Source organism: Hyperolius riggenbachi, chromosome 3 (assembly GCF_040937935.1).
Source record: "Hyperolius riggenbachi isolate aHypRig1 chromosome 3, aHypRig1.pri, whole genome shotgun sequence".
NCBI classification, from domain to species: domain Eukaryota; kingdom Metazoa; phylum Chordata; class Amphibia; order Anura; family Hyperoliidae; genus Hyperolius; species Hyperolius riggenbachi.
This window is the reverse complement of record NC_090648.1, coordinates 213946147-213973779: the sequence shown is the minus strand read 5'-3', so window position 1 is coordinate 213973779 and position 27633 is coordinate 213946147. Positions and strand designations below refer to the sequence as shown.

The following is a 27633-nucleotide window of genomic DNA, read 5'->3' as shown; positions in this document are numbered from 1 at the left end:
CATGCCATCCGGGCCAGGTGCCTTGTCTATTTTTTATTTTTTTAGTCTTGCCTTCACTTCTTCCTGCGTTATTTAATATTACAGTTGGAAGATTGAGACTCTTCTGCATCTGTAATTTGCCACAGTGATGTTTCCCTTGTGAAGACAGAAGCAAAGAAAGCATTTAATAACTCTGCCTTACCTTGGTCATCCACCGTTGAGTTCCCACCCTCATCCTTTTGGAGTCCAATACAGTAAACCTTTCTTTTTTTAGAGTTGATGTACTTCTTTGGGTTACATTTGATATCCCTAGGGATTTGATTTTCAGCTTCAATCTTTGCCAGCCTAATTTATTTTTCACAACTTTTATTGCACTCCTTATATTTGCTTAATGCAGCCTCAGTCCCCTCCTGTTTTGGGACCTTATAGGCATTCTTTTTCACCTTAATTTTATCTCTAACCTTTCTATTCATCCATAGAGGCCTTTTTTATTCCTAGACATTTTGTTTCCATATGGGATATACATACTACAATATTGATTGAGAATAGGTTTAAAAGCTTGCCATTTCCCTTCAGTGTCCTCCCCTTGTAGTACATTATCCCAGTTCACCGAACTTAGTGACTGCCTGCGTTGATTGAACTTTGCTTTTCTAAAATTCATAGTTTCAGTGGTCCCGCTGCCCCGTGGCCTATCAGTCACCAGATCAAACGTTATCATGTTGTGATCACTATTTCCCAAATGTTCTTGAACCTGCACATTTGATACATTATCTGGTCTATTAGAAATGATCAAATCCAGTAACGCATTCCCCCTAGTTGGTTCCGTTACCATTTGAGTCAATCGTCCTGTAGTGATGCCAGAAATCGGCTGCTTTTTCCAGAATGGGTAGCCTCAATACTCCAGTCAATGTCTGGAAAGTTGAAGTCACCCATAACTATGACCTAATTTTTACTTGCAGATTTTTAATCTGCTGTAGTAATTGCAGTTCTGCAGCTTCATGAATATGTGGTGGCCTGTAGCATACCCCAATAAGCAATTGGCAACCTTTATTTCCACCATGAATAATTTACCCAAACAGACTCCACATCTTCCTCCATCTCATCGTTCAGGACAGCTGTAAAAGAATTCTTAAAGAGACAAACCCCTCCACCTTTTTTTCCCTGTTCTATCCTTCCTAAACACATTGTATCCCTCTAAATTCGCTATCCAGTCATGGCTTTCATCCATCCATGTCTCAGTTATTCCCACAATGTCATAGCCTTTGTCAATCGAATGAACTCTAGTTCGTCCATTTTATTTGCAAGGCTCCTAGCATTGGTTACCATGCACTTTATGTTTTTTCCACCACATTTTCCAATTTTGGTTCCATGAAATGGGATACCTGAAGTTTTACCAACCTCCTTACTCTTTACACTGTCCCCACCCCCATAATGTTAGGCTCCCACTGTCTTTTTACCTTATCTTGTCTACATATTGAGACTTTACCCTCCCGCCTCCCCCCAGATCCTAGTTTAAAATCTCCTCCAACCATTTAGTCAGCTTCTCCCCCAATGCAGCTGCACCCTCTCCATTAAGGTGCAGCCCATCCCTGCTGTAGAACCTGTAGCTGACTGCAAAGTCTGTCCAGTTCCCCAGGAACCCAAACACCAATTCATCAGCCACTTATTTAACGCCCTAAGCTCCCTCTGTCTCTCAGATGTAGCACGTGGCACTGGCAGTATTTCAGAAAACACCACCTTGGAGGTCCTTGCTTTAAGTTTATCTCCAAGTATCTGAAAATCATTTTTGAGGACCTTCCATCTCCCACTAACTTTGTCATTGGTGCCAATGTGTACCATGACAGCTGGGTCTTCCCCAACCCCACCCAATAATCTGTCAATTCTTTCCGCTACATGCTGAACCCGAGCACTCGGGAGACAACAGACTGTACGGCATTCACGGTTTCTTCGACAGATTACCCTATCTGTGCGCCTAATAATTGAATCCCCTACCACCAGTACCTGTCTAGCTTTAGCTGCACTCCTATTCCCTTTCTCTTTGCAGCAGTCTGCCCCTTGGTTACTAAGGAACACATCCTGCTGCTGCAGCATTGCTACTCCAGAGTCATCCTCCCCAATATTACGCAAACAAGCATACTTATTAGGGAGGGACAACTCGGGACTAGCCTCCCTGCCACTTTTTCCCCTAACCCTTGTAACTGTGACCCAACTAGCGGCTACCTCTGCTTCTTGCTCCGGCTGTACTCCACCCACCTCATCTTCACTGGTTCCCTCTAGTGTCTGGATCGTGAGATCCAAGCTCTTCTCCATGTTGTGTATGAGTCTCAGTGTTGCAAGATACCCAGTGTCCTGCCCATTTTCAATCTAGCTGGGTATGGGATGGACACAGAAGGTATTGGGGGTGGAGCAAGGTAAGCTGTAAGTGCGGTAGAACTAAGTGATTTACTGTATGTATCGCTAGTTGGAAGCAGTGATAGTTTAGTAACCAGCTAATATGGCAACTGGCCTAAATTATAAGCTTGCTTGAAACATTTATGAGGTCTCCTTTAAATATTATTGCACTGAATTCCAGATGGCATCATTCACACCACCTACATCCGGCCATTGATCTCTTTCAGTTATTTATCCTGGTTACCACCTGCCATTCCAACATTCAGGATCAGTCCAGGCTGAGTGCATTGTTTTCCCCTTTACTACTCGAGACCACTCCATTATGTGCAGAGTGTCTGAGGTCCCTCCTCCCCTTTCCAAAGGAATGTGCGTGTACAGCACTCAGCCCCAAATTGTTTCCCAAGGGTTCAGGTCCCAATTCTTGTGGAGAACGGTAATCGTGTGTGTGCCTAGCTTTATTCTACACTTCCACTGCAGAGAAATTCTAATATAGCTCTGGATTATTAACCCTTAGGGCCAGTTTCCTCTTGAGCCGCACGCGCCTGCAAGACGCATGGCAGCACTTCCAGGTCTGCGGCTACGCAGACAAATCCCATCAGCCATGCCCAGCTATGGGATTCACAACCTCCCGCACCATTTCGGACGGCGGTGCCATTGTAACCTATGGCAGTGTTTCCCCATGCGATTTGCCTACTGGAAAACTCTGCGGATTCGGCACAGAAACGGCGCCAGTGGAAACGGGCCCTTACAGTATGAAAAAAAAATGTAACAAAGTCTTAGTAGATTTTGGGACTGTATATAAACCTGTTTATCTCATGTCACATGTCCCTACAGGGACAAAAGATTACATATTATTGGGGGGTGTCCTGCATTTGGACACCTATATGTACATTATCTATGTTTACACAATCTATAACAGCATTTAAAAAAGGGCTACATTTCTTAGTAACAAACACACACTTCTGCTGTTACAGATCCTTACACAAAGGGTGTAGTTTTTCACCGAAGCCTGTTATGTTTTTAGCTAACCATTAGTATAAATTACACAATACAATAGGAAGTTACATGAGGCGGATGGAAATGAAGCAATGTGTCTGATGACACCATCATCACTCTAACAAATATGCTATAATAATGTATACACAGCCACATTCAAGTTACCTGCAGTGAGATTTCATTATAGCTACCGCTCCCTTAAAATGAAATTGCACCCAGAGGAGAAATGTCACAGCTAACAATTGTTTTCCAGAAGGTACTAATGTACTATGCTGTATAAAAAAAATAAAAAAATTAAATAAAAAAAAAAAGGTAGTGGCAAATTGCAATGAAGCCATCAGTGGTGCTCATCTGAGCTAGGATATCCGAGGTACTCGGATATCCTAGCTCTTTTTTCACTATTCGAGCTCGAATAGTAATAGCTATCCTGGCTGTGCTATCCGAGCGCAATCGGATAGCAATCAGCTATCCGGAGATATACTAGCTATCCGAGCTCGGATAGTGTCACGAGCTCGGATAGCGTCACGACAGACGTCACCTCGAGTCCTCACAAGTGAATCAGAGGGCTCCCAGCCCTCTGACTGCAGCCAATCACAGAGGGGGAGCCTGGCCAAGCCCCCCTCTATAAATACCGGACGCCATCTTGCCTCACTCGTCCTGCTTGCGACTTAGTGACTGATAGTACTGAGAGACTGCTCCAGTGCTTTTTGTCTGTGTGCAAGTGCATTTCTATTGTTCTAAACCAAGCGTTTTTACACTCCAACACTTGATATTCAACTGTATTGCTTTGTATTGTAGATAGATTGTATTTTAGGCAGTTTAGTTTGTGTGATTACTAGGGACTAGGGAGGGAGACAGTCTCAGCTAGGCCCTGTGCCTAGGCTAGGCAGCCTGCCCTGCTCTGTGCTCTAGTTTCTAGTTACCTGTGCTCTCACCTGTCCTACTCTACTCCTGTACTACTACTTCTGTGTTAGATAGATTATTGTACTATTTTGTAGTTAGCAAGACCCATCTTTACTGCTATACCTGTCCTGTATCTGCTCTCTGTAATCTAGTCACACTTGTTTTATTATTTAGCTAGATTCTTCTATTGTTTAGTTAATAGTACTGTAGTGTACTGTACTCTAGTCTGTGTATAGGGACCGTCCGTCACCGCGTTACCTAGGGTCTTTGTGTGCGCAGTGCACATCTGCGCTGTCCGCACCCTCTCGTTAGTGCTACACCCGTCCTATTGTTTATATATTACTTCTATTGTGTATTCGCTGAATTGTACTGTAGTCTGTGTATAGGGACACCATCAGTCAGCGTCAGCTAGGGTCTTTGTGTGTGCAGTGCGCACTCTCTCGTTAGCGCTACACCGATCTCTGCTGTAGAGTACACCTGTACGTCACCTCACACACCCACCACCACTAGTCCCACCCCATTAAAGTACCCCACTTGTCCCACCCGCCTTTACATACATAAGTTGTTTTTTTTTCATTTGTATAATATTAAAAATATACGATGTCTGGCACTGGCAGCCGCGGTTTGGGCAGGGGCAGCAAGGGCATCGCCAAGAGAGGAGGTCGTGGGCGTGGCAGCCGTGCCACCACCACCATGCGCAGTTCTGCGTCTGCACCAGTGGCTATTCCGCCATTAGCCACTGGCCGTGGACGCCTTGGCCGCCCAACAGCTGGGAGTCACGCTGCAAAGACACAGCAGCAGCAGCAGCAGCAGCAGCGTGTGGCCCAGATGTTCCTCCCACCGCCAGGTCGTAGCCGTCCTATTGAGGAGAAGGACGCAGACTCTGTGGTGGAACTGATGGTGGATCAGCAGGCCACCATTAGCTCTGGAACCGAGTCCTCCACCCCCACCACCACTCCTGTTCGCAAGAGCAGCAGCAGCCGACCAGCACTGCCTGGGGAGCAGGAGGAGGAGTGCAGTTCTCCAGCCCCAGCGGGCGACATCAGCACCTTCTTATCCCCAAGCGCAGTGGGGTTATGGAATGCTGTTGCGGCAGAATTGGCGGAGGAAGGAATGCTCATGGGCACTTTGGGGGATGATGCTTTGGACAGTCAGACAGTGGTGACTGTCCATCCGCCCATGCATGCAGAAGGGGAGTTTGTGGGATCCCAGCAGGACATGTTTGCGGAGGGGGAGGATGATGATGACAGGGTGAAGGACAGAGACTGGGTGCCAGGTCCTGGGAGTGGGGATGTCATCAGCTCTGAGGAGGAGGAGGAGGAGGAGGAGGAGGATGCATCTGTGGGCCTTGCTAGAAGGATCAGCATCGCAGGCATGGGCAGGATCACAAGTGGGCGTGGTATGCAGGCCACACAGCGTGCTGATCCGGAGACTAGTTCTGCCAGTGCTGCCACCAGCCGCACCAAGAACCCCCCTCCCCCCAACCACCACAGGGAGACCAGCGGCAGCAGCACCTTCCAGCCGAAGGGGCAACTTCACCTCCCCAATATGGAATTTTTTCACCCTGCCATATGTGGAGTGCAAGTATGCCACCTGCAACCAGTGCCGCAAGCAGCTCAGCAGAGGGAAGGAGCCCTCTGCGTTTGGCACCACCTCTCTGGTCAACCATCTTGCAGGGAAACACTTTCACGAGCATGAGGAGTTCGTGAAGTTGAAGGAAGCTGGCAGTGGCAGACCCACCACCACTGCGAAGCTGTCGGCAGCAGCCACCCGCCCTCCTCCACCTCCTCCAGCAACACCAGCAGGAGTGCGTCAGCAACGTACTGCTCCTCCTCCCTCTGCAACTCCTGCCGCCGACACTGAGGCCTGTTCTGGCAGCCAGTCCTCAGTGGCCTCCTCTGCTCCCTCCACTGATTCCCGTGCCAGCAAAAGGCGTCGCCAGACCCTGCTCAGCGACACCTTCCAGGGGGTGGTCAGGGTTCTGCCTCCCAGCAGCCGTCGCGTGCGTCAGCTGAACGGCTTGCTGGCACGGGCCATGTGCTCCCAACTCCTGCCTTATTCCCTTGTGCAGGAGGGGAGCGACATGCGTGCGCTCCTGATGTGTGCAGCCCCCGATTGGCCAATCCCCAGCCGACATTTTTTCTCACGCACGGCCATCCCTGCACTTCACCGCTCTGTGATGGCCAATGTCGGGAGAGGGCTGGAGCACGCGGTGGGTCAATGGGTCCACGTCACCATGGACTCGTGGAGCAGCAGGTTTGGGACAGGCCGCTATCTGTCCTTCACCGCGCATTGGGTCAGCTTGGTGGAAGGGGGTGAGGATGGGGGAGCAGCATCGGGCACTGTCAGAGCAGCAGCAGCACCAACAATGCAGTTGGTGGTGCCACCCTGCAGGGTCAGCGGAATTGCAGCAAGTTCCTCTGATCCGCTTCCATCCTCCGGCACACCAGCCCAAACCCCCCGCCTCAGCAGCAGCGTGAAGCCCCACCACTGCCAAGCGCTGCTGGAATTGGTCAGCCTGGGGAAGACCAAACTGACGGCGAACCATGTCCTGGCCAAACTCCGAGAGCAGGAGAGGAATTGGCTGACCCCCAGAGGCCTCAGAGTCGGAGAGGTGGTGTCCGACAATGGGGCAAACCTGGTTGCTGCAATCAGCAGGGGAGACCTGACCCACATCCCCTGCCTGGCGCACGTCCTGAACCTGGTAGTCCAAAAGTTCCTGCGGACCTACCAGGGGATGGACCGACTCCTTGAGGCAGCAAAGAAGGTCGTGCGTCATTTCCGGCTCTCGCCTGCAGCCGTAGCGAGCCTGGAAGAGGTGCAGAAGGAGCTCCACCTGCCACAGCACCGGCTCATGATCGATGTTCCAACTCGCTGGAACTTCACCCTGGCGATGTTGGAGCGTCTGGTTGAACAGAGGCAGGCTGTCAGCCAGTACCTTGCACGTGCAACAGTTGCCTCCATCACTGCAACTGGGCGTGCCGCCACCAACCTCCCGTCCATCATCTCCACAGAGGACTGGGGGCACATGCAGCAGGTGTGCTCAGTCTTGGCACCCTTCCTGCAGGCCACCAACATGGTCAGCAGTGACCATGCAAAGGTGTGCGAGTGGGTCCCCTTGGTGTGTGTGCTGGACAGGGCCCTGTATGCACTGCTGGAAGAGGGAGCGGCAGCCTTGGACCAGCAGGAGCTGCAGGCAGCTTCACAGGCCACTTCTGAGGAGGAGGAGGGCTTGGAGTTGGTGGAGGTCCCTGACCTTGCTGCTGATGAGGGGGAGCAGCAGAGCGCAGCTGGACTGGTGCGGGGGTGGAGAGAGGATGAGGTGGAGGAGGCATAGGAGGACAGCACTGTCGGCTCTGGGGCTGCCGATGATGTGCCAACAGACGTGGCCAGACTCTTCCCAATGGCAGCGCACATGCTGAGGTGCCTGCGCAAGGACCCAAGGGTGATCCAGATGAAGCAGAGGGAGGACATCTGGATCTGCATGATGCTGGACCCACGTCTGAAGGGGAAGCTCAGCCAGTTCCTGCCTGCAGGAGGAGACCATGCGCAACAAATGAGGGATTTTCAGCTGTCCCTTGTTGAGCGCTTGGAGGAAGCCTTCCCTCAGACATCCACCCCCACTGTCCAGCCAGCACAGAGGCAGCAGCAGGTGCCTGCATCCACCAGCAGCAAGCGCACGCACACCACAGACCTGCTGTCTCTGACCCAAGAGCTCTACATGAGTGTAGAGCTGCCAAGGACTAGAGAGGAGGTGCCTGCAGCAGCATCCTTCTCCAGTCACAGGCAGCGCTTGACCCGCATGGTGGCTGACTACATGGGGTCCTTCAGCGGGCTTGACAGCGTGGCCCCTGTTGATCCCATGGAGTATTGGGTCAAGCACCTGCCGATCTGGAGCGAGCTTGTGCAGTACGCCCTGGAAGTGCTCTCCTGCCCCCCTTCCAGCGTACTGTCAGAGCGTTGCTTCAGTGCAGTCGGTGGAGTCGTCACTGAGAAGCGATCTCGTCTGTCTCACAAGTCTGTGGACAGACTGACGTTTCTCAAAATGAACCAGGCTTGGGTGGAAGGCGAATTCCGGGCCCCTGTTGTCGGCGAGAGGGGGACTTGAAGTGGCGCATACACATTAGTATTACACCTGCTGCTGCTGTATTTCTTCCTGCTGTCTGTGTCTCCACTGCCAGCGAACACATTACAAGGTGCTGCTGCCCATGCGCCACCAGCTATTACGCTCAACAATAGCTGCATTATTTTGAAAAAAAATATATATATATTTTAGAGGTGTCCGGGTTGAAAACTGTGCTGTCCCAATTGTGTATTGGACACAATGTGGGCTTCACGACCGCTGTCTGGAACCTCATGCTGTTTATTTACAGCCCTGGTACTACCGCTAGGAACCAGGGCCTATTATGTCAGTCACATCACACTGCCTGACACACACTACTCCTCCTCCTGTAGCTGCATTGAGCTTCTGATGTCTGTGTGCTGCTACCACTGCCAGGGAGAACAGAAGAAGAACTATTTTCTGCTGCCACCTGCCCACCCACTCTCCTACCGACAGCTATTACCACACACTACAAATAGCTGCAAGCCTGAAACGACTTCCTCCTCCTGCTGATGTCTGTGTTTTACCACCGCCAGGGTACACAGAAAAAGGCGATGTGGCTTGCAATGTGCCACTACCTACCTATTATGCCATCAACACAAATATAACTATGGTGTTATTAAAATAAAATATTTCCACAAATGAAGTAAAAAAAAAATATATTACAAAAGAAAGGAAAAAAGGAGGAGGAGGATGACGATGGATGGAGGAGGGAGGGAGGAGGAGGGAGGGAGGGAGGGAGGGAGGGAGGGAGGAACACTGGAAGCCATACCTCAATGGCTGGGCACCCATACCACTGATCTGATGTTCTATGCAGTAGAGTGCAGTGTGTACACATTTACCCCTGGGTAATGTATATATTTGATCCCATGGTATGGTAGATTCAGCTATATACTGCTTTCACCCCCCACTAGACAGTGTATGCAGCAATACAGGCATTTGGCATGACTGCAATTTGGTATATACCTTTAAATTGACATTCATGTTTTCTTGGGGAAGATTTCAAAAGTGTAATTTCCATTAGGACTGGAACTTCACCAAGTTCCCACTAGCCCCCAATACAATGTTTAAAGGGAACCTAAACTGAGAAGGATATGGATTTTTCCTTTTAGAATAATACCAGTTGCCTGACTCTCCTGCTGATCCTGTGTCTCTAATGCTACGTACACACATGCGACAACGATCGTTCGTTGAGAACGACGAACAAACTTTTAATTGATGAAAGAACGACCTAAGTAAAGTTAGTTTTAAAAGGTGTGTAACGATCTGATCGTTAAAACGAATGTTACATCACGTAAAGCAACTATTGCGCCTGCGCATAAAAATGAGAAGTTTCACGGAGAAATCGTGAAATGCGCATGTCAAGCCTAGTACGAACGACCGTTTCCAACGATGTACTACTTTTGCAAACGATCGTCGTTGGTTAAAATCCGCTGAGACAGGACTTTCTTTTGTAGCGATTTGGCTCGTTCGTCGTTTGCCTTAATAGTCGGTGGTTAGTTTTTTGTAACGATAGTCGTTGGTAAAGATCGGGGAACGATCGTTACAAACGACTATAGTCGCATGTGTGTACGCACCTCAATACTTTTAACCACAGCCCCTCAACGAGCATGCAGATCAGGTGCTCTGACTGAAGTCAGAATGGATTAGCTGCATGCTTGTTGCAGGTGTGTGATTCAGCCACTGCTGCAAACAAAGATCGGTAGGACTGCCAAGCAATTGGTATTGTTAAAAAGGAAGCATCCATATCCTGCTCAGTTAAAGAGAAACCGAGGTGGGATTTAATTATGTTAGTGGGGCACAGAGGCTGGTTGTGCACACTAACACCAGCCTCTGTTGCCCCATGGTGTGCCTCCAGGACCCCCCTGCGCGCCGTTATACCCCCCGCAGTGCTGGCGACACGCAGCGTATCGCCAGCACAATGTTTACCTATGCGGTGTCAGTCAGCGCCGCTCCCCCGCCTCCTCTGTATCGGCGCTACCCGCCCGCATCCCGTCCCTCCAATCCCTTTAATTGATCTAAAACTCTCTTCTCCATGATGCCATAGTGACAGTATTAAAAGACAACTGTAGTGAGAAGACTGTGGAGGCTGCCATATTTATTTCATTTTAATCGCTTCTGCACCAGCAGTTTCTTGCCCATTAAGGACCAGAGACTACTTGTTTAAAAAAAAAAAATGGCTCTGTAAAGTTTTCTGGAAGTTCACCGTGCGATGAACAAGTGATTTTGAACTGGGCTTTGAGTAGTGAAGGAAAACACTCATGCACTTTTGTACACGAGTACTTCCTTTTACTAGGCATGCGTAGTTCTGAATTCATGCATTCATGCATTCCCCGTTCAGATTCGATTCCCGGCTATGGTATGATGTATACTGGTTGTTAAAATAGTATAATTCCCTGGCAGAAGAGACCCTCCTCCCTCCGGTAGGAGGGAGGAGGGAATAGGTAGAAGGGTAGAAGGGTAGGAGGGAGGTGGGAGGTGGGAGGAGGGAGGTGGGAGGAGGGAGGTGGGAGGCCAATTAAAATCTCCCTAGCAGAGTGTGTAGCAGCTGTCCCATAACTAATTAGTTTAGGCAGACAACTGAGTCAAATGGTATAAAAGGACCTAGCTGGGAGGGAGGGTGGGGTCTTTAGCACTGAAAGCAGTGTGTTTCACAATAACATGTCTGCTGACAGTAAAATGGAGGCGAAAAATTTTGCTCAATACAGCTTTATGGGGCGAATCGAACTTCCGCAAAAGTTCGCCTGATGCAGGCGAACGCGAACCCCCAAAGTTCGCCTGGAACCGTTCGCCGGCGAACCGTTCGGCCCATCTCTAATTGCAACTGGCCCATCGGTCAAGATGTTAAAAGATTGGGGAACAGGAGGGACCCCGAAGACAACGAGCACTACAAGCAAGGTCAGCAGTAAGTAATTTAGCCCAGAATAAGCTTAATCCACTAAATATTTTTTAATTCAGGGGTACTTTACATTATCTATAAACTTTTAAATTATATTACCTTCTTGGCGGTTATCACGAGTCAGACTCTCAGCCACACAGCTGTGCACTGCATTGAGTAGTATAAAGCTAGAGGCAACTATGTACTAATTGGTATTTAACGATCTCTTTCTTGAAATCTAGTCGATTATCTAATGCTGCAAGATTGTTATCCAAATAAACTAACATCGGGGATATTTTCCACTTATCTAACAGTGTATGGTTAGTGTTAAATAGATCTGTGTTTTATGTGCACTCACCTCCTTCCAGATAAGCATGAGGTTCATTGGCGCCCAGATACATTGCTTCTCCTGGCTGCAGAGTCACCACATTGAGAAAGTAAATAGCAAAACAACCAATATCTCCAGGAAACTGAGAGTTCAATGTGAGGAGCAGATCTCCAATGACGCTTGACACATCCTCTCCACTATCAACTGGAAGACAATCTCATATAAGAAAGACATTTACAACAGAATGACCTCACAAACAGAAAATGTGAATCAATTAAAACCAGGGCCAGAGATTTCGGCGCAGCCATAGGCCGTAATAGAAATTACAGCTGAAGCAGTGCTCAGACAGTAATTTGAGCACCAACAAAAGGAACACAAATTTATTTAAAAAAACAGCGCAATTGCTGGAAGCTGAATTACATCTTTCCCCCACTATCCATGGCGGCCTGGAGGGGGAAAAAAAAATCAATTAGCGCTGCTTGGACTTTTGCAGGAGCAAGGTGAGACGTTTATCGGCTTTAGCCTGAGCCCAAATATCCCAGCGACTTAAAGGAATAGTATCAAACGTCATCAATTTCTGGCAGTAGCATAAATCAAAATTCAATCAACAGTCTGATGGAACACAGCATATCTTTTTGCTGTGCAGTGTCTTATTTTATTTATTTTACCTTATAGATTGCGTCCCCTGAGAAACTGACGGCGACGGGGAATGGGGCAGCTCAGTATATGAGAGGGGATTCCTCTATGACAGTGTAGCAGTGCCTATCCTACTTCCCCCACATCATAGCGCATTATTCAGCGCATGACCCGCCTAAGTAGCCTGCTATGAGGAGCGAGAGACAAGACAACCTCTCTCGCTCCTACTCTACCCAGCCAATCTGCCTGAGGAGGCTTCTGTGTGTCGGGCTCGGGCTGCCGCCGCCGCATCGTCATTGCTGTTTGCTACGGAACGGCAAACACATTAGCTGGAGGAGGGCGTGTCATGAGCCTTCCTCCCCTTCCGCTCCTGCTTCCAATGCTTTCAGGAGCAATGACACGCCCTCCTCCAGCTAATGTGTTTGCCGTTCCGTAGCAAACAGCAATGACGATGCGGCGGCGGCAGCCCGAGCCCGACACACAGAAGCCTCCTGGGGCAGATTGGCTGGGCAGAGTAGGAGCGAGAGAGGTTGTCTTGTCTCTCGCTCCTCATAGCAGGCTACTTAGGCGGGTCATGCGCTGAATAATGCGCTATGATGTGGGGGAAGTAGGATAGGCACTGCTACACTGTCATAGAGGAATCCCCTCTCATATAATGAGCTGCCCCATTCCCCGTCAGTTTCTCAGGGGATGCAATCTATAAGGTAAAATAAATAAAATAAGACACTGCACAGCAAAAAGATATGCTGTGTTCCATCAGACTGTTGATTGAATTTTGATTTATGCTACTGCCAGAAATTGATGAAGTTTGATACTATTCCTTTAATTATATGTACGTGGAAGAAGGGAAAAGGTGATCATACCACCCTCTCCTCCTCCCCGCATAGAAGACTTCTGCTGCAGTGCCAGCATCTCTATGACACCTTAATTATATGTACGCAGAAAAAGTTTTTTTTTTTTTTATTATAAAGAACTTGTCAATTAGGCTTGTTTGAAAGAACAAAAAAAACGGGCGATAGATTGGCACATAGCATGGTTGTTATCCTCTGCCTCAGACAACTTTGATCATGCGTGTGTATGTAAATTTACACCCAACCTAGAGAACAGCAGATAGCTCTAACAAGCAGCTGAATGACAGAGCAGTAGAATCCTTCTCTGTAGTACTCTGATCTTCCATATTGATCATTGGAATATCATGACTTATTGGTTGTATTTTACTAAAAAGTGAAAAAACTGCAACAAAAGTGAGCTCCCCACTGTGGTCACAAAATGGAGCACAAGCGATCACCCCACTGTGAGAGGCTGTTACAGTTTATGACAAATCCCAGGCAACACCTTTATACATATAGTGGGTCGCTCTGATCTGAGGTTTGTGTGTGGCAGCAGCATGTAAGGGGGATGGGGGCTGTTGTAAAGGAAGCGGGCGCCGCAAAGGTAATACGATCAGCGGCCAAGGGGGAGCAGGTGCTGAAGGCAACTATACTACATATACTGGGGCAAATATACTACCTATAGTATGGGGGGAGGGGAGGGTGCACATCCTCACAAGTTTGCCTCAGGCAGCAAAAAGTCTAGAACCGGCCCTGGTTGTTGGATGTCAAGTAGAGATGGCCAATGACATGCAAATAATTCTGATTTGATACAGAATCGTGCAAATTTTGTAGAAAATGTATGCAGCTTGAAGATGGATCAATCAAATCTCGCCGAGGTGGAATTCGACTGGTTGATTTTCTAACTGCAAAATTTCCTTATAAAATTTACATAATTCAGCATCTATTTGGAATAATTTGCATCTAATTAACCATTTCTACTGTTCAAGGATACCGAACCTGAAGCAAAGCTACCAAAGGTAAAACAAAGAGGTATGTTCCCACTGGATCTATGTACCTGTGCATTGTCCGCGCCTCTCTTCGTTCTCCCCGGTACCTGTAATCACTCCTTCAAAAATCTGACTTTCAGCTCCTGTGATCTTCTCCCTCCTCTCAGGGCCTTTTTCCACTAGCCTGCGATTTGCGATTTGCTTCTGACTGCAAATCGCAAGGTACATTAAAATAATGGAAACTGCAGCAGCAATTTCCATTAGTGCGATCCGATTGCGATGCGATTTTGGTCAAAGCGCAATCGTCGTCCTGCCGCGTTTTGTATGCGATTGAGCTGGACTATAATGAGTATAGTAGCTCAATCGCAATCGCAATCGCATGGTGGAAATTGAAACGCGATTGCGATCGTAATCGCGATCGCAATCGCGATCGCATTTCATAGTGGAAAAGAGCCCTTAAATGGATTGAATGCGCAGGTAAAATTTGACTTCAGCCAAAATTGTTGGTGGTAGTAGTAGTGGGAAGAGTAGAGGAATGGATAAAGAGCATGAACATACCTCTGTGCTTTCTTCACGTAGCCTTATGGTCCCACATAACCTTAACCTCCCATGCCTAACCTTAACAACCCACCCACCATCAAACTATTTTTCGGCACCGACATAGGCGCTTATTGTAATACCGCCATTTAGAGGAAACGTGAGCGCCCACAACGCCCAATTAATAACAGGCACTGGAGCAACACAAATTCCCCCTCAATATCGGTATTTCAATGGTCGCATATGGGGGCACCTAAACTTCCTTCGCTAGTGGGCGCCTAAATTTCCCATCATCAGACAATGTTTATGTTTTGTCGTATTACTTCCGGTAACTCTGTTAATACATTTGTATGTTTTGGTGGCCTTTAGCAAGCTTTTCTCAGCAGCATTTAGGCTACAACTTAGCATTAGTTATGTGTGAAATATGGTTACACAAGTCCTATTACACTGTATATCACTATGTGACTGACATATGCAACATATTTTCTGAAGAACATAATACAACAATCTAATACAGGGCTGTCAAACTCAAATACAAACTGGGCCGCAATTGAGCTCTGGGACCAAGTCGCAGACCAACCTCAATGTTTAGTGGCGACCTCTCTCCCTTATAAAGTTCCCTGGTGTCCAATAGCCCCCTCAAACCTCTATACAGTTCCCTGGTGTCTAGTGCCCCCCTCCTTCCCCTAGTGTTTTTTCAGTCCTCCCTCATCTATACAGTACCCTGGTGTTTAGTGACGAAGCATAGTAAAAACAGCGTAGGAGATTTGGGCGCAGCCAGTGCTACCGTAGGCCGGAATAGGAATTACAGCTATAGCGGCGCTCACTGAATGATTTGGGTGCCGTCAGAAGACGGAACCCAAATTACTATAAAAACACTGTAATTCGGCCGCCAGCAATAGCTGGAAGCCGAATTACATCTTACCCCCACTATCCATAGCGGCCTGGAGGGGAAGTAGTAATTAATGCCGCCAGGAGTTGTGCAAGAGTGTGCAAGCCATTTACCAGCTTTACTTTGCGCCCAAATCTCCTGGCGGCCGAATCATATGTACTCATTTAGTGGTCCTCCCTCCCTACCCTATACAGTTTCCTGGTGTCTAGTGGCTCCCTCCTTCTCCTATACAGTTCCCTGGTGTCTAGTGGCCCCCTCCTTCTCCTATAAAGTTTCCCCCTCCCCTTATGGCTTCCCTGGTCTTCTAGGGCTTACCCTCCAGTAGAACGTCTCTGGTGGTTTAGAGTGGGCCAAACATAATGCTAAGTGGAGAAACCACTTGAGGGCCAAATCTGATGGCTCTGAGGGCCAGATTTGGCCTACGGGCCGGAGTTTGACATGTATGATCTAATAAAAAAGTAAAAACATAAGTGGCCTTTTCTAGCTGTTAAACAGCACAGTCCTGAAATAAACAGATCTGACAGAAAATGGTTTACCTTGTTGCTTAACACGTTGCACCAATAAATTAAGCTGGTTTGCATATTCCTCTTTGCTTCTCTGCATCATGCAGGTGAAACATTTTTGCAGTGCTTTACGCACTCCCAAATCTTTAGACAGGTCTGCTGCACTTGCCTCCAACTGCTGGGCGGCATCCTGGCCAATCAGTGCACGGAACTCTGGGATACCTTAAACACAGCACAGTGTTAGGCAACTCATGTAGTGTCTACACAAATTGTTTTTAATAATGATTATTAAAAACAAATTACATTGCCATCAAACAAAAAATAACAAACGTGGCAACTTAATAAATGACTGAAAATGTTCTGTAATTTTCAATCCTATCGACAACAGAACAAAATGCACATAGAATAGATTAGAAAACGTCACAAAAAAAAAAATCTAGTTTCCCAGCCCAAAGAACTGAACATTCAGATTACTGCATGCACAAGCACCATTTGGGCAATATTCTTATCTCTGAGAATCTGTGTGAGGAGATTTCGTTTATGTATCTCCATACCCTGCAAGAAGGCTACAATCTCAGAAATAGGCCTGAATCCACAGAGACCCCGGAAAGGAGTAAGAGCAATAGCCATCTCTGGTTTGTGGTTGTCATCGGGATAATGTTGCGGAAATTGAGCATGCAACTTCTTAGCCAACACCTATATATGAAGAGATTGTGAAGAAAAACAAAGAGACAGGGGTTAGAGTTAGAAACAGACAGAAAAGAAGTTATACTTCCAGAGAAAGTAAAGAACCTGTACCGTATTAGACATACTTATAAACCATATTTGTTAAAAAGACTCTGATCCAACAGGAAACCTAACAACCCACATAAAAAAGACCAGAATATAAACAATCACAACTTCTGTGATTCAGGCATGTTGGCATTTCTGCTTGGACTAGATAGTATCTTCCAGCTGTTGCCATTAACCATGCATTTTCCTATCCTCCCTGACCCAGCTGACATACCAGTAGGTTAGAACTTACAGATGACATCACTTTACCACAGTGCTACACAGAAGTAGACCTTGACATTGAATGGAAACTCCAAGAAAGCTTCACTTTTTACTATTTGAACATTAATGTTTCTTGGGAAAATTATATTGTTAGTACACATCGAGATATGAAAGCAATTCACGTTTTCAGACATAATATATTATCATTCTGGTTTAGACAGAGGATGCTAATTTACCCTTTTAACCACTTTTTTTTCTTTTACAGGGACCCTGAAAATGTGTAATATAAACTGAGAATATGATGATAAACTACATAGTTGGAGGTTATATATACAGTGAAACTGGAAAGTCCACATTTTCAGAAGTTACAGAGACGGGAAAAGATGCGAGCAGAGCAAAAGTCTCAGACACACACAATGTTTGCACCCTTAAAGGATACTGACACGAGGCAAAGCTACCTAAGGTAAGCACAGTGATATATTCATGTTAGATCCACATACCTCTGAATTGTTTATTCTTCTCATTGTTCCCCCTCCAGTCCCTTGATCACTCCATGAAACATTTGACTTGGCTTAAGTCAAATTTTCAGACAGGAAGTGGCAGGCTTGAAGTGATGACCTCTACTATCACCCTTGTCTTAAGTGGAGCAAACGGGGCAAAGAAGAGGAAGGAATGGGAGGGATCACCACAGCAAGCCTACCTCTTCCTGTCTGAACATTTGACTTTAGCCAAAAGTCAGAATTTTAAAGCAGTGATTATAGGGGATCAGGAGGAACAAGAGAAGAGGGAAGGGAAGACAGCCAATGCAAAGACATATGTGGATCCGGCATTAACATATCCCTGTGCTTAACTTAGGTAACTTTTTCTTGGGTTAGGTGTGCTTTAACAATAATTAGTGAATTGTTAGGGTGATAATCTTGGGAATGAGCACTGAACAGACATGTCATATGCAGTTCTATGGCGAGCGGAAGAACAACGGGCAGTGATCAAACAAGTGGCGTCTTACAGCACAGGGAACAAAAGATGACAATGCCCTATTAGAGCTGGTCCGCACTAGGTCCGGAAACGTATACGTGGCTGCGTTTTTCAAACCTGATGAAAAACGGAGTCCCGGATACTAATGTTGAAAATAGCAGCCAGCCTCACCCAAGTAAAAAACGGATCCGTCTGCGTTTGCGGGGATCCGTTTTCAAAACCTGAACCGAAGGTCCGGATCTGCTGCATTTTCACGCAACGGATCAGGGCCACGGATACACGCAGGGGCAGTGAAAGCAATGAGAAAACGCATCTCCAGCTCCACAGGCAAAAAACGGATGTTAAAACGGATAGCCTGAGCTTTATGATTGGCCCAAAAAAATCTTCCCACTCCTTCCTAATGATGGAGACGTTTTCTGTCAGGGAAAAACCTGAATGGAAACTGATGCAAAACTGATGCACTTTCATCAGTTTGCAGTACGGTGGGTACTTCCCCTGATCCGGACTGCAGTGTCCGTCCTGCAACTGTGTCTAGTGTGGACCAGCTCTTACTCATTAGTAGTTTAGCAATCCCCCACGCATGAGACAGCTGTACCCAAGCTAGATCCTCTGCTGAAAATAGACTTGGCCAAGGTTTACCCAGCATGTACAAGGCTTAAAGGGAAAATGAAGCGAGAGGTATATGGAGGCTGCCATATTTATTTCCTTTTAAACAGTACCAGTTGTCTGGCAGTCCTGTTTATCGTGGCATTAGTAGTGTCTGAAACACCCACCTGAAACAAGCATGTGGCTAATCTTGTCAGAAATATCTGATCTCAATGCTAGTTTAGGGTCTATGGCTAAAAGCATTCGAGGCAGAGGATCAACAGGACAGCCATGCAATTTGTATGGTTTAATATTAAATAAATATGTCAGGCTCCATATCCTTCTCATTTCAGCTTCCTTTTTAGAGTAAAGTGAGCTTTTGAGCATTCAAGTTAGTCAGGGAAGACACACAACATATAAAATGACCAATAAAGTTTGAAATGTCAAAGGATGAGGAATTCTACTTGTACTAAGGTATGTCGATTTGCTAGTTTTTGGTGTCTGAAACTATTGTTCATGATCACTGTGATTATTCCACTGCACTGATAAAGGGGATCTGCAAATCCCAGAAATAATCCAGCTTTATAAGAAGAGTTATGGAATATCTACTTTGAGTGTCCGGATCCTCACATTCACTTACACTAGATTTTTGGTGCATTAAACTATTGTTCATCATCGCTGTTGGCAAAAATGCAGTGTGAGCGAAGGCTTTACCCACCATTGTCAGGGGTCCCTTTTGTTGGACTACCAAAGATTGACACTACAGTTATTCTTTTGGTTTCACTTCAGTGGTGTGTCCTTCCCCCTCCATAGAACAGAACATGCTGCTTGCATCATTGTCAAGAAGCATGTCTGTACAATGATATTCTCTAAACTGTCAACAAAAACTAGCTCTTCTTTCAGGTGACAACTCAAAAACTTGTCCTTGAATTACGGGTAACAACAATACTCAAATTGTTTCAGTTGTTGCAAGACATTAGAGAAAAGAAGCAGATTGGTTCCTATGGAAGACACAAACAGGTTAGACACTTTTAATCATGAAGAAGCCTGTATCTAACCCGTTGTTTCCCAGCAGCCCAAATTTAAACTTGCCTTATCTGGATGGGCCTGGATGGACAGAGCAAGCCGCACTGACAGTACTTTAAAAAGAAAAGGAAGTTGACTGTCGAAACATTCTTTGACCTTTGATCCAAGAGAATCTGGATGAGCAGCAATCCATTGTCCCAGAGTCCTCTGGGCTATGTGGCTATCTAAAATTACAGCATCGCCCTTTGGATGGGTTCCCATCCATAACTAATAGAGGAAAACAAAGAAAAAAAGAGTAATCCAGTTTATCTTGACTATAACAAAGGTAATTAGTGATAAAAAGGAACACCAAACACAAAAGGTGAAAACAAAGTGCACAGGTGTCAAAATACACAATGATCACATTAAAAACATAGACGAGAAGGCAATGGGTAGTAAGATAATAGTAAAGTCATATCCGTTAATATAATTTTTTTGTACAGGTGTGAAATAAAGAACAGTGAAAATATAAATATGCGTGCATTACGGCAGGGGGTGTAAACTCACCCTTGTTTCCACCTTTGTGCGTTGCCCTCCACATTGTGCTCCATCTCTCATATACTTCATCATGAAGGAGGAAGTACGTGAAAGCTGAAATGTGACATGGAGGGCAGGGCACAGAGTTGGTGACAGGGGCGAGTTAACCCCCTCCCGCCACAGTGTGCATGTACGACCATTTAGGTAATGATCGTAAGAATTCGGAATGAGGTTTTAAATATTCCAAACACATCAACACCACTGACCTCCTACATTAGTAAATCAGGCCAACAGTCATGAAATGTGTGGATAACCAGAAATCAAATGTGATCATCTGAATCTTCACTCTGACAACAACCTAGAACGCCTTTTGGTCCCGTTAATTGTATTGCTTTTCCAAGCTTTAGCCCTTATTAGGCTGAAAGGACCCCAATAAGGCTGTCTATTCTCTCCACAGCTCCCCTATTCATAATATAAAATTGTAGTGTATAACATATGTAAGGATGTCAAGCATATACCTCTGCATATGGCTTCTTAGGATCTATTTGTCGGCTTGGGTCACCACTGGCCCACAGCTGAGCCACTTCACTGCTGCTGCCCAGTTTACCCCACGCATAGTCTTGTACCGCGCAAGAAAGGAGAAACACTGTAAAGCCAAAAGGAGATTACAAACATAAGAAAAGGAAACCTGGCCACTACAAGAGGTCTAAATATCTAATCAATGTAACAGCTCTAAGCAATATCTCCTCTGGTACTCCTAATCAGAGCTAGAATTAAGGTGGCCACTAACTATCCAATTTCTAGCGAAAAATCTTCAAGCTATCAGATAATTCTGATTGGACGTGAAATATTGTAATACATCTTTCACTACACCATCAACGAACCAATCTTTGCTTCCCATCTATCACAACCGACAAGAAATTCAAACTTTGGTTCAATGAAAATCCAATCAAAATGATCTGATTGCTCGAACGATATTTCGCTAGAAAAAAATTATTTTAGGGCCTATTTCCACTATAGGCTTACGTTGTATGTGTGAGAATTTGCATGCAATTTCCAGAAAGAAATACAAAATGTGTGAATTTTCTATATATACACACCACAGAATATATGACAACTTCCTCCTCCTTTTGTAAAACATATCTGAATTGGGGATGGCTAAAACGTCAGAACTGCTCTGGTCCATAGGATGTTCTCAACCTCTAGATGCCAAGTGGTTAAAGATGAACACAGAATCTGATATAACTTGTAACGTATAGGAATGCACCATGAAAGCAAACTATGGTTGGGTAGCTTTTACAGAGGAACAGTAGACTGGAGAATATTGCAAGGAACGCATTGGATCACTAATTATAGTCCAAGTTTTTCTGCAGCATACAGTTGCTGATTCATTCCACAGGGCAAGTCACCTTCAACTGGTACGGAGGTCTAAATGTCATCCCACCATATCAGTTACTTAGATATAAACTTACAAAACAAGCTCTTGCATAATATACACTGAGCACGTGATGTCCAGAAAATGAAAAGAAGGTGAGACGCACTAACACCATACTTCATTCACAGATCTGAAGTTACCATTGGATAGCTTGATGTGAGTTCAAATGTTTTGTGTCATATAAAACTTCATTAGCTAAAAGTCATGTCTGAAATAAGAGGTCACGTGATCGGAAAGTGTGGCTGAAGGAGGTAAGCATGGAAGGACTTTTGCTGTTTCACACATTTCCAGCAAGTCACTCAAGTGGGGCAACAGACATCAGGCACTTTTACCTACAATAGACTTTAATCAACAATTGTTTAAAGTGACAAACATATACTGTGCAGAAAACACCCACAAATCACCCCGGTATGAGTGGGTCCTAAGGTAAGTGCCAGACTCAGCCACCAGTAAATTTGAGAGGGATACAGGTGGTTTAGTGGCTGGATAGTGTACTGGTTAAGGGCTCTGCCTTTGACATGGGAGACCAGGGTTCGAATCCTGGCTAGGTCAAGTACCTATTCAGTAAGGAGTTCAAGGCAAGACTTCCTAACACTGCAGGGTGGCCTCTTGAGCGCGTCCCAGTGGCTGCAGCTCTTGAGCGCTTTGAGTCCAACAGGAGAAAAGCGCTATGCAAATGTTCTGATTATTAGTGGCAGACAAACCCACTAGTATCTTGGGCATCACTCCACTTTTTCAAGATCGGCAACCCCTGTACAGGAGTTTATTTGCAGTTTTTTATTACCTCACTGGTTTCGTAATTTATTCAGAATCAGTTTCACTGTAATTAGCACATAGCACTTTATTTATACCAATAAAATGAATTATTATTCATGAGAAACTGAGTAGAGCGGTTTCCATGGGCAACGTTCATTTTTATGTTAATGAATCATTCCAACTTCATACAGGTTTATACAAATTCTGTATCCAAATGTATGCAGTTTGAAATGGACTAATAGATATTCAAAATCACAGGGGTTTTGCCGCCATTTCATTCAAGTGAAGGAGAATGCATTCTTTGCAGCCAGTGTGTATCAGCCCTAAAGTCACAAGAGACTCCTACTCTGCCCAGCAACAAATTTGTTAGAACCACTCTCACTCCTGCAGCATCCACAAGTCACATTATTCACATGAACACTGCCCAGTGATTGGATGTTTGCCGTTGCCAATCACAGGACAATGCTCGGAGTAAGAATAGGAACACACTAGGCAGAATCACATATGCATTTTCCACTGTGCTATGGAAAACGCATATGTGATTCTGCCTAGTGTGTTCCTACCCTAGTGGTGGCCAAACATGGTACAATTTTTCATTTTTTTTTCCGATAATTTATTTTGATTATTCCATTCCAATATAAGACTATAAAGATTTTTCCAGCATGTCCAGATTTTTCTAGAAAAAAAAAATGGATAATTGTTCGAATTTCTTGATCGAAAAAAAATAATATTTTCCACTTTCATTCGATTCGATCATTTAGATCGAATAAACGGGAAAATCAAACGTTTTTATTGTATCGTGTATGGGCACCATAAGAGTGTTCCTAACAAACTTGTTGCCGTGCTGAGTAGAAGCGAGAGTGTTTGTCTCCAAGTCTCCATTCACGCTGGAGGGTTTTACTAGCGATTTCAGCAGCGCTTTCAATCGCTGCCATTTTGAAAAGCACCACTGCAGTGTTAAGTGTGTGGCAGTGTTCTCACTGTAGCAGTAGCCAGCGATTAGATATTTTGCTGTAATAGCAAACACAGTGCATGAAGCATTTTTAGCGATTTTGGAACCACTGGGTTTCGCTGTTAAAGAATTGCAAAATGCAATTGCTCAAAAATCAATTTCCCATACAGTGAGGAAAAAAATAATAATCGGAAAATAGTTTTTCTTTAACCCTTTCTGGACCAGCACCCTCTGCCCCCTTAAGGACCAGAGGGTGCTGGTCCAGCAAACCGCCGCTTCCCGACGAATCGCCGCAAGTTACGGTCGCTCCCGCTGGACACGCCGCTCTGTCCCCGCCGCAGGCTGCTCTCTCTGCCGTCGCTATGACGGCAGAGCGCTGTGCGCCGGTCAGGAGCCGCTTTCATTGGCTCCTGACCCTGTCATTCCATGTAAGCCAATAGGAACGGCTTACATGAAAGACAGGGCCAGGAGCCAATGAAAACGGCTCCTGCCCGGCTCACAGTGCTCTGCCGTCATAGAGGCGGCAGGGCTGCACATTGCGGCGGGGGCAGAGCGGACCGAGCGACAGGGACGGGCGGGGGCGCGCGGTCAATGGGACGTAGAGCTTATGTCCTGTCAGAACCGCAGCGCCCCCTGCCCGACGTAGATTCGTACTCGCTCGGTCCGCAGGTAGTTAAATGCTAGATATTTTGCGATTCCCAGTGTGAATTGGGCCTTACTGTCCAGTTGCTGTGGTCATGTGGCTTTCAACACAAGGGGCTCTATTCTCAAAGACTTCCCGCATGCAGTAAAGTACATGCGGGAAGTTTGCACCCAAAATACCGTCAAGTTGGAATTCTCAAAATTTTCCGCATGTTATTTCCACATGCGGTAAATATGCGGTAAATGTGCGGTAGTAATGCGGAAAAAGTTCCGCAAAAGTCGGTATTTTCGCCAAAAAAAAACACATTCACAAAATATTTCAGGCGCATTATTTCAGCGTTAATTACCGATTTTTTATCACCTACAAGTAGTAGGTTATATATTTCGCATCCCATTGATTTTAATGATGTCTGGAGGCTTAAGTGCTATGCTTGGTGGACTTTGAATTTTTTTTTTTAAACTATTTTTCATGCAACCTTTTTACCGCATGTTTACCGCATGTTTACCGCACGTTTAATTGCTGTTTCCGCACTCTTTTTACCGCATGCGGAAAACATGCGGAAAATTTTGGTGAAAGCAGACAAAATGCGGAGATTACCGCTGGCGGTAATTTTGCGGTCATATTTTGCTGTGATTTGGCCTCTTTGGGCTGGTGCACACCAAAAACCGCAAGCAGATCCGCAAAATGCTAGCAGATTTTTAAACGCTTTTTTTTATTTTTATGAGGCGTTTTGCTAGCGTTTTGCGGATTGCTGCTGCGGTTTTCACTATAGTGGATTTTTTATATATTGTTACAGTAAAGCTGTTACTGAACAGCTTCTGTAACAAAAACGCCTGCAAAACCGCTCTGAACAGGCGTTTTTCAGAGCGGTTTGCGTTTTTCCTATACTTAACATTGAGGCAGAAACGCATCCGCAATCCAAAATCTGCAGCAGCCCGGGAGTATGCGTTTCTGCAAAACGCCTCCCGCTCTGGTGTGCACCAGCCCATTGAAATACATTACCCTAGCGGATCCGCACCCGCAAGCGGATCGCAAACTGCAGCCGAACCGCTCTGGTGTGCACTAGGCCTTTGAGAATAGAGCCCAAGGGGTGGAAAAGATGTATAAATGCACATATGGGGGAGTGGGGTTGGGAGGATGGCACATTTATACATTAGGGGGCAGCGGCGTGGATTTCGTTGCTCATTCCGAATTTAGCCACCGTACTGCCGCAAGTCCGATTCACCAACCTCTGCTCGAACATCTTGCACCAGGCGCGATCGACTGACGCAACCAATTTCAGCCCAAAATTGGTCACATCGTTGGTCGTGCCTGCACTTATCAGCACCAATTTTCAACCAATCTCATAATCAAATTGGTTGGTTGATCAGTTGCAAAAATCGCCTGATGTATGGGCACCTTTAGGCCAACTCAGCAGAGAGTGCATGGATTAGCACAACTCCAAGCTCCATACAATTTTCATGCATGCCAGAAATATTAGCATCTCACTCTCCTTCTCTAATGCCTACCTTTACAGCCACAGCTCAACTTTTAGGGACTAGAGTTGGTCTGCGAGATGCTCAGTTTTCTGTCTTGCATGCAAATGTAATCCATATTGTATGCAGTTTGAAACAAGGCCAATGCAAATTGCATACAAAGTACACAACAAGCCATAACAATTAGCATCTCATTGAACATCTCTACTGGTGACCTTTGATGGATGTTTCGCCCATCGGGGATTGGGACCCAAAATCCTTGGGTGACAATGCTGGGCCAGGTTACACAGCTGCAATAAACTGTGTTGCTATGCGAGGAGGTGGAGGGACGATGGAGCTGCGCATTAGTCACATCACGTGGAGGAGCAGCATAGACATTGGGATCAGCCCTCGTGGGGGATTAGTTGATCCGCACAGTGTATTATTTGCAGGTTGGGGGTCGCAAGTCACTGTACACACGTCTGATTATCAGCTGGAGCAATCGTTATTGGCAGCCTCAGCCAACTTTAGTCAAGCATGTGTCTGGCCTTTAGGGCCCATTCACACTTGAAAGCGCAAAACGCTGGCGTGGTTTTGTGTGAGTGATTTTTCAGCAGAAAAATCACTGAACACTGCGGCGATTTTTCCGCGATTGCGTTTAGCGCTTCTATGGCACTAAAACGCGATCACCGGGAAATCGCCTGAAAATGGTGCAGACGACACGTTCGTTTTGCGATTTTGGGCGATTTGCGGCAATTAGCACAAATTGCCCAAGTAAGAACGAGCCCATAGGGTTTAATTACCCTAGCGCTTTCAAAAGCGCTAGTGTTTGAGTGTTTTGCCAAAATCGCTGGCAAAACGCTCAAGTGTGAATGGGCCCTCACCCTACAGGAGGGAAAATTCCCTGGGCAGAAATTTGAGGGAATGATCATACTCGTGTCGGTTTCCTGCACTGCAATTGAACATTTTTTTTTCTTTTATAGTAGCCAGGGAATTTCAAGGAGGAATTGCATGCACTGTGCTTAAAGCAGACCTGAACTCAGAACTTTATCTCAGCTCCACGGTTTCTCTCACGAGTAATCATGAGTGATTACCTGTGATTTAAATAAGGCTTAATTGGCGCAGGTGTGCAGTGGGGATACAAGGGGTTATTTACCCATAATTCCACTGTCCGCCCTGCATTCCAGAAAGCTTGCACGCGTCCTATTTGTTGTGTTGCAAGCCTCACTTTTTTTGCACCAATTAAGCCTCATTTGAATCACGGGTAATCATTTGTGATTACTCGTGAGAGCAACCCTGCTCAGCTCTAGTTACGCAGCAGCATACTAACCTTAAAGCGGATCCAAGATGAAAAACTAACTAGAACAAGTAACTTGTCTATATATATATATCTTATCTAAAGTTTAGATAGTTTACACAGCAAATCTAGCTGCAAACAGCTTTAATTGAACATGATTATTTCTTCCTGTGATACAATCACAGTAGCCATGTTGTCTGTAAACATTAAACAGGGGCAGGCTTATCTGCATCTTGAGCAAAAAAAAAAAACTTAACACCCCCCCCCCCCCCCCTGAAATCTCTGGCTAGTAATACCTCCCCCTCCTCCTACCCAGACTGAGCTCCCATGAGCCCTTGCTACCATCTGAAAGTTCCTTGGCTCTCTGAAAACCGGTGGGCATGGCTTGTTTAGTTTATAGGGATTTCGAGTATTAAAACAAAAAGTATTTGGCTTGAGGAATGCCCTATAAACAATAGGAAAGGAACACAATTATGCAATGAGTAAAAGTTCATCTCGGATCCACTTTAAAAGAAAAACATTTCTTTGTTACAGCTGATACAATTGATCCTGCAATAAATCTGCAGTTTGTCTACTTCCTGCTTTCATGGAAGCAGGCATATTGTGTTTACAAATAAGCTCTCTGCTGTGGCAGTCAGCTGACACAGCTAAGTGATCAAATTACAATGTGTGCTGCGATAAACAATTGTATCTGTCCTCCTCTTAAAAATGACTTTTTTTAAGAAATTCCAGTTTTATTATATATTTAAATCTAGTTTTTTTACTGCTTTATTGTCTTTGCTCAATTACACCTTCATTGAAGTATGCCAGAGCTCAAATATATTAACTATTGACCCTTCTGATCTCTTTCCTGCTCTTAGAAGCCATTTACTGATAGGAAAGTGTTTTATGGCTGTAATTCCTTATCAGGGGGATTATGCCATAGTCCAACCTGGACAGAAACTGTCACTTCCATACTTGTTTAACTCTTCCAGGCAGAGGAAGAAAAAAAGGAACACAGTAGTTATTTGTGTGCTTGGCACTGTATATACAGGTCT

General features: G+C 45.7%; 1 protein-coding gene across 3 annotated transcripts in view; it reads right to left on the bottom strand.

The window, feature by feature from the left end:
* MPI (mannose phosphate isomerase) overlaps positions 1-27633 on the bottom strand; it is a 34428-nt gene that overhangs the window by 4523 nt on the left and 2272 nt on the right. For all 3 annotated transcript variants that reach the window (XM_068275684.1, XM_068275686.1, XM_068275685.1), the window contains exons 2-6: positions 20578-20705; positions 19610-19810; positions 16519-16660; positions 15998-16186; positions 11608-11781 (exon numbers count right to left, since the gene is read on the bottom strand). In XM_068275684.1, coding sequence (XP_068131785.1) covers positions 11608-11781; positions 15998-16186; positions 16519-16660; positions 19610-19804 — 700 coding nt within the window. In that variant the 5' untranslated portion in view covers positions 19805-19810; positions 20578-20705. The remainder of the gene's footprint in view (positions 1-11607; positions 11782-15997; positions 16187-16518; positions 16661-19609; positions 19811-20577; positions 20706-27633) is intronic.